At 38.8% G+C, this 8,233-nt stretch overlaps 1 protein-coding gene across 1 annotated transcript; it reads left to right on the top strand.

Annotated features, from left to right (window-relative positions):
• The first annotated feature begins 1,095 nt into the window (after nucleotides 1–1,095).
• Nucleotides 1,096–1,953, top strand: LOC105995323 (olfactory receptor 9I1-like). The gene has a single exon (XM_013029027.1). The coding sequence runs from the start codon at nucleotides 1,096–1,098 to the stop codon at nucleotides 1,951–1,953; it is 858 nt and encodes a 285-aa protein (XP_012884481.1).
• The last annotated feature ends 6,280 nt before the right edge of the window (nucleotides 1,954–8,233 follow it).

Below are 8,233 nucleotides of genomic sequence, written 5' to 3' on the forward strand. Positions count from 1 at the left end.
TTAGATAACTTGCTCAAAATCAGGTAAGTAAAAGTAGCAAGACGAGTATGAAAGCTTTTATAATCATGGTAGTGAGAATACTGTGAGCAAGAGTGGGAAAAGACTAAAGTACAGAGAAAATGAAGAAGCAATCATGTATTGGCTGCCTGCATAAACATATAATAGGGAAAAATATTTATCAGTGTGTATTGTAACTGAATAGACAACATGAAGTAGACAGATAAATCACCTTACACCTACTGCAAGGCTTTCATAGGGAAAAAAATTTGAACTGATGCAATTATGTGGAGAAAGCATAAACCTAAGTTCACTTTGTGGAAGTACAGAGAATGAGCTGGCCCAAAGAAGAATCCAGTGAGGAAGTGATCACGATTGAAGCTCATGTGGCCACTAGATTACCACACAGTTAGTGTGTGGTAGAAGAGACAAAACCAGGGCTGGGCAGGTGGCTCAGTGGTAGAGCGCTTGCCTTGCATGCCAGAGGCCCTGGTTTGATTCCTCAACACCACATAAGCAAAAAGAAAAAAGCTGGAAGTGGCGGCGTGGCTCAAGTGGTAGAGCACTAGCCTTGAGCTGAAGAGCTGAGGGACAGCGCCCAGGCCCAGAGTTCAGGCCTCATGACCAGACCCCCCCCCAAAAAAAAGAGAGAGAGAAAACCATCTATGTGGTTGAAATAAATGTTAGCTTGACACTGTACAACCTTAAAAATAAAATCCTATGTCTCCTACCTTCACAGAAATTTCCAAAATCTAAACCAGGAAGAATTCAACTTAAAATGCAAACTCAACACTCAGTTCCATAAGATTCAGAAAATACCCTAGGAATATCTTCCACATTCAAGAATTCTGAGAAAATATATTCCATAAGGGAGCTGGGACTTGAAAACTCAACTTCAATCAGAGAGGGAAAAAAAAGATTCTGTTCAATTCAAGGGGAGAAATTTTTGCAGTTAGCATTTTTCTTAATTCTAGGAATCTTTTTATGTCATTCTTATATTCCACATTAAATTCATGGCCAAGAATAACTTCACTAGTAACTGAGTTCTTTCTCATGAGCTATCCTGGCTACCCCAAATGAGAGGCTCCCCTCTTTTTGATGTTTCTCAGTTTCTACCTTGTCACCCTTCTGGGGAATGTGGGCATGATTGTTCTCATCCATGTAGACGTCCAACTCCACACCCCTATGTACTTCTTCCTGAGCCACCTCTCCCTGCTGGATGCCTGCTACTCCTCAGTCATCACCCCTCAGATCCTGGCCACTCTTGCCACAGACAAAACTGTCATCTCCTATAGCCGATGTGCTGCCCAGTTCTTCTCCTTCACCGTCTGTGCAGGTACAGAGTGCTTCCTGCTGGCCGTGATGGCCTATGACCGCTATGTTGCGATCAGTAACCCACTGCTCTACACTGCAGCCATGAACCCCAGAGTCTGCTGGAATTTGGTACTGGGAGCCTATTTCTGTGCCCTGCCTGGAACCATCTTGCATACCACGTGTACGTTCTCTCTTTCCTTCTGTGAGGACAACAAGATCAACTTCTTCTTCTGTGATGTCCCACCCTTGCTGAAGATTTCCTGCAGTGACACCAAAAATGTTGAGATTATCCTTGTCTTCTTTGCCAATGTTGTGATTTTGGTCAATGCTTTGGTCATCCTGATTTCCTACCTGCTCATCCTCAAGTCCATTCTGAGGATGAAGTCTCCAGGTGGCAGGGCCAAGACATTCTCCACATGTGCCTCCCACCTCACAGCTGTGGCCCTGTTCTATGGAACCCTCACCTTCATGTACATACGGAGTGGCTCAGGCACATCCTTGGAGGAAGACAAGATTGTGTCTGTCTTCTACACTGTGATCATCCCCATGCTGAACCCTCTGATCTACAGCCTGAGAAACAAGGATGTGAAAGCTGCCTTCAGAAAGGTCACTGGTAGATTCCAGGTGTTCCAAAGCAAATAGACTTAAGGGACTAGTACTCTCTCTCTCTCTCTCTCTCTCACACACACACACACACACACTATATATATATATATATATATATCTTTCTCATTTCTCCCTCTTTAGCTCTTCTATCTCTATGTATCTTTTGCCAGGGTTTAAACTCAGTGGCCTCACCTTATCATTGCTCAGGTGGTGCTCTACCACTTGAATTATACCTCTAGCTTGGCTTTTGCTGGTTATTTTTGGAGCTAGAATGTAGAGAAATTTTCTTCTCTGACTTCAAACCTCAGTCCTCTATAAGTCAGCCTCTTAAATTGCTAGAATTGCAGGTGGGAGCTACCCGGGCCCAGCTGAATCTCTTCATCAATTTTGTGGCCACATGGATAAATCTTCATTGATACCAGCCTTCACACACACACACACACACACACACACACTATATATATATATATATATATATATATATATATATATATATATATATATATTCACACAGTGAGAAAAAACAGACAAGTGTCACCAGGCATACAAATGCTGCAACAGGATAAACTTTGAATAGTACTCTCTTTTATAACTGCCTCCCATATTCAGTACATTCTTTGCCACTCAGGTCTTTCCTAATATTCTCTGATAGTATCATTTACAGAATGATAAAATAATGTCCCTGAATTTTCGAGTTACTGCTCCTGACCCAGAGACTTACCATCCTTTATTGTCTTTACTGTCATTACCCGCACTGTGTTTTGTGTCAAAAACTATCACTGAGAACCCCTTATGAACTGTACTAATTTGCCATCTGTTTCACTTTGAATACAATACTTGATTGGTCACCTCAGCTAGCATTGAGTATGATCTAATATAAGACACCCAGTACAGCACCTTCCCTCTTAGTGTCTCTTCCTTCCTGCTCAGGCCAGAGTAATTGAACTTTGAAATTGCCTTACCAATCCATAACTCACTGTCATTTCAGTTCCTGCTTCCTTGTTATGCTGGTATCTTCAAGATGAACTAAGGCCTATGACCTTTGGGAAGTTTCCTCAAATCCCAACTCTAATTTCTAAAGGATAAAACACATTGATTCTCTCCTCATTCTATTGACTTCCTCTCTCTCATCAAACATCCTGTTTCTAAGTATAGTAATATTGGGGAGAACAAATAGACAGATAGGGAGAAATGGGCCACCTATTACCTCTCAGGCAAAGACGTGATAGGAGGGGAAGCAATCCATAGGAAAGGAACCAACCATGATTCCAGCATCAGACTAGCAGACTAAGAAATCCTTGACAGTAGAATCCAAGGTCTCCATCTCCATTTGCCTGCCAGTAAATATTTTTTAAATATGTTACATATCTGGTCCCACCTGAGTTTCATGATAGCACTTTCCAGCATATGATAAACATAGGCTTCCATTTTTCAATGAGAAAACATTTTCTCCCTGAGCACCTGTGCCTCATACCTCTAATTCTAGCTATTCAAGAAGCTGCAATGAGGATCTTGATTCCAAGCCAACCTGGGCAGGAAAGTCTGCAAGACTCTTATCTACAATTAGCCCCCAAATAGGTGAAAGTAGAGCTGTGGCCAAAGTGCTAGAGCACTAACCTTGAGCACAAAAGTTCAGAGACAGCGCCGAACCCTGAGCTCAAGCCCCAAAACCAGCAGAAAGGAAGGAAAACATTTTCTCATACCTCAAAGAGTATTTAGAGTTCATAGCACTAGACAAATCATAGAGTTAGCCTAGAACTTTGCTACTAATTCCTTGTAAGTCTTGATTACATTTTTTTAATTTCTCATTTTAAAAAATCATAAAAATTCTTAATTCAAGAAACATAATACCCCTTAAATCAGATGATAAGCAGATGATAAAGGACAAAATCTTAGAATGAGACAAGGATGACCACTCTCACCACTTCTCTCCAATTTAGTATTAGAATGCCTAGCTACAACAATAAGACAAGATGCAAACATAAAAGGGATCCAAATAGGAAAGGATGAAGTAAAACTCTTCCTCTTTGCAGATGATATGATCTTGTATTTAAAGAATCCCACGGACTCCACTCCCAAATTACTCAAGCTGATTCAAAACTTTGGCAAAGTAGCAGCATATAAAATTAACCCTCCAAAAAAAATAAAAATATAAAATTAACTCTCCAAAATCAATGGCTTTTCTGTATGCCAACAAAGAGAAAAGCATGGCTGAAATCAGGAAAGCAACCACATTCGTAATAGCCACACAAAAAATAAAATACCTAGGAATTAACCAAAGGAGTGAAGGACCTCTATGATGAAAACTTTAAAAACCTGAAAAAAGAAATCAAAACAGAACTTACAAAGTGGAAAAACCTCCCATGCTCCTGGATTGGAAGGATCAACATTGTGAAAATGGCAATACTTCCCAAGGCTATCTACAAATTCAATGTGACACCTATCAATATTCCAACTTCATTCTTCAGGGAAATAGAAGAGGCAATCCAAAAATTCATATGGAACAACAAAAGACCCCAAATAGCAAAAATGATCCTCAACAGAAAGAATAGTGCTGGAGAAATATCAATACCAAATTTCAAACTCTACTACAAAGCCATAGTAATCAAAACAGCTTGGTATTGGCACAAAACAGACCTCAGGACCAATGGAATAGAATTGAAAAACCAAAAATGAACCTACAGACCTATAGCCACCTAATCTTCAATAAGGGAGCTAAAAAAATAGAATGGAAGAAAGACAGCCTCTTCAGTAAATGGTGCTGGCAAAATTGGTGAACTACTTGTAGAAAACTAAAGCTAGATCCTTATATATCACCCTACACCACAATCAACTCCAAATGGATCAAAAACCTCGGAGTCAAAGCAGACACTCTGAAAACATTACAGGATGGAATAGGAGAAACCCTAGGTCTCCTTGGCACAGGTCAAAAATTTTTTAATAGAGACCCAGAAACACAACAAATCAAAAAATTGGACAAATGGGATTGCATGAAATTGCAGAGCTTCTGCATGGCAAAGGACATAGCTAGCAAGATCAATAGAAAGCCCACGGATTGGGAGAAGATCTTCACTAGACATACAATGGACAAGGGTCTCATATCTAAAATATACCTGGAACTCAAAAAATTAAATCCCCCAACAACAAATCCTCAAAGAAACAACTGCCCAATAAATAAGTGGGCTAAAGACTTACAGAGAAACTTGAAGAGGAAAGAAGGATGGCCAATAGACACATGAAGAAATGCTCAACCTCCCCAGCTATAAAAGAAATGTAAATCAAAACAACATTGAGATCCACCTCACCCCAGTTAGAATGGTTATAATCAAGAACTCTAATAACAACAGATGCTGAAAGGGATGTGGACAGAAGGGAACCTTATTGGTGGGAGTGTAAATTTGTTCAAGCACTTTAGAAAGTAGTATAGAGGTTCCTCAAAAGACTCCACATAGAGCTCCCCTATGACTCAGCAATCCCATTTTGGGATTTTTGGGGCATTTACCCAAAAAGCTACCAGCACAACTATGTTTATTGCAGCATTATTTACCATAGCTAAGATATGGAACCAACCCAGAGGCCCCTCAGTGGATGAATGGATCAAGAAAATGTGGTATATATACACAATGGGATGCTATGCCTTCATCAGAAAGAATGACATTGCCCCATTTGTTAGGAAATGGAAAGACTTGGGAAAAATTATATTAAGTGAAGTAAGTCAGGCCCAAAGAAACATAGGTCCCATGGTTTCCCTTATTTGCAATAACTACTATATGTCTGAGACAAGCAGAAACGGTCAGATAAGTTGATATTACGAAAATGAACCCCAAGATAAGAACTGAAGTGGTTTTTCTTTCTTGCTATTGTTTCTAACATATTTATAAGGTGATTTTTTTGTTTTTTTTTATATTCCTCCCCTATGGTATAACCCCTGTTTTCACTGTATTTGATGTTGGTATAATTTGTGGAGGGGAAGGGAAAAAATTGTTTAAATAGGGATACAAGTGGACCCATTGCAACAATAAGATATACAAGACATTGTCAAAAAATGAACTTTACAAGTTTGGCTGGGGAGGGGGGCTGCAAGGGCAGAAGATGGGAAGGGATGGGAAGGGGAAACAAAGGAGGAGGCAACAATGCTTGATAAGAAATGTACTCGTTACCTTGCTCATGTAATTGTAACCCCTCTGTACAATATTTTCACAATAAAAAAACTTATTAATAAAAAAGTTGTTTGGCTTGAAAAGTTGAGGGATTCAGTTTGCAGAACGTGTAAATTTTCTTCTCTAACAAGGCAATGTGAACTGATGGGAAGAGTTCAAAATTTGGAGTCAGAGAGTCCTGGATTTCAGATGTTGCATTTGCCCTGGTCTATGTGTGTGGAGAGTTATCATTACTGATGTAATGATCATGTCTACAGTCAGCTTACAGGACCAGGAAGAACAAGAGCTTATATGTGAGAGGACTGGATATGTGTGACTCAGACCCCATGTGACGGGCTCTGCAATCCAGCAGATCCTTGAAAGAAGGTAGTCCTTCACTAGAGGATGAGCCCTGAGACAGGCAGAATATGGACATTGACCATTTCAGGATAGAATCCTGAGAAAGGAGTCGAAATTTTTGAAATTTCACACTTTGAAAGTGAAAAGGAACTGATTAAGCCCTATGAGATTTTTTTGATCCTATAAATCATAAAGATGCAATAAAATATAATAATGCAACAAAAAATTTATAACAAAGAGCACATTATTGAATGAGACCTATTAAAAATGTTTTAAACCGTGGGTGGAGATTAAATAAAGGAGGTAAATTTGACTCAACTACTTTACATGCATATATGGAAATATTACAGTTGAACCCCTGCACAAATAATATGTGCTAAGAAAAAAGAAGAAACAATGTATTGTCAACAAACTCTTCTATGATCTTAGACAAATTAATCACCCGAAGTTTAAATTGCTCTTTGATTAAAAAAAAGAATGATAACTGCATAGACTGCTATTTTCAGAACTAAAGAAGATAATAAAAGTAAGCTACTCAAAATGCTTAGCAGAATAAATAAATTATGCTATAAGGAAACCAAAATGGACTAGAATAAAATTGTAAATAATGAATTATATCTGCCTGTATTACATAGATAAATCACAATAATATGTGAGATGTGGAAAATGTATAAAGTGGGATTTGAATCGCAATATTGCGGTTGTAAATATTAAAATATGCCCAAATCACTCTGTTTTCAAATACATATTTCTGAACAACCGTATTTTTGAAAACACTAAGTTGGATGCCAATGAGATGAGGAAGCAGGGGGAATAGGGAAAGTTGCAGGGGAAATGAACAAAAATACCAAGAAACAACTTGCTTTGATTAATAGTGACCGCTGTTAGGAACTAGAGAGTATGATTCATTCAGTACTGGAGATGAGATCCCATAATAATATATTTAAGGAACTATAAATCACTTGAGAGGGTGTCTGTATGTTTTATATACTCAATAATTAATGCTCATAAGTGGACACGTTTCTAATAGTATAGATATCAGGAAATTATTCTAAAGAACATCATTTAACATAAAGAAACAGACTTGTAAGTCTTGGACGTTGAGAAATAAAAGAATTTTACTGATCACAATAAGCTAGCATTCATGTATTTTTCTTCAGAACATGGAGAAAACCCCAAGCAGAGGAAGCCAACATTTAAAGGCTGGGGTAGAAGGAAGCCTTTAGGACAGGCCATACATGCCTGTACTCTGACACTGCAGTGGGGTAGAAAGATCACATTCAAGAAGGCAATGGACATTTGGGGGAGGAGACTTTTTTTATTGTGAAAATACTGTACAGAGGGGTTACAATTACATGGGCAAGATAGTGAGTACATTTCTTATTAAGCATTGTAGCCTCCTCCTTTGTTTACCCTTCCCATCCCTTCCCAGCCTCCCTCCCCACCTAATCCTTTCCCCCCACTAAAGTTGTAAAGTTCGTTTCTGACATGACAACTTGTACTTCTCATTGTTGCAACGGGTCCACCTGTATCCTTAGTTAACCGACTTGTTTTTCCCCTTCCCCTCCACAAATTATACTGACATCAAATACAGTGAAAGCAGGGGTTATACTGTGGGGGAGGGACATACAAAGCAACAAAGAAGTCATCTTATAAATGCATTAGAAACAAATGAATGAAAAAAAAACATTTAAATACATATGTTAGGGTTCATTTTCCTAACATCACATTATCTGACCTTTTCCGCTTGACTCATACATATACTAGATATTGCAAATAAGGGAAACCATGGGACCTATGTTTCTTTGGACCTGGCT

This window comes from Dipodomys ordii, unplaced genomic scaffold (assembly GCF_000151885.1).
Source record: "Dipodomys ordii isolate 6190 unplaced genomic scaffold, Dord_2.0 Scaffold117, whole genome shotgun sequence".
NCBI lineage: Eukaryota > Metazoa > Chordata > Mammalia > Rodentia > Heteromyidae > Dipodomys > Dipodomys ordii.

What these genes read in the sequence shown, in the direction of transcription:
- LOC105995323 (XM_013029027.1), top strand. Translation starts at nt 1,096, where the DNA reads ATGTTTCTCAGTTTCTACCTTGTCACCCTTCTGGGGAATGTGGGCATG.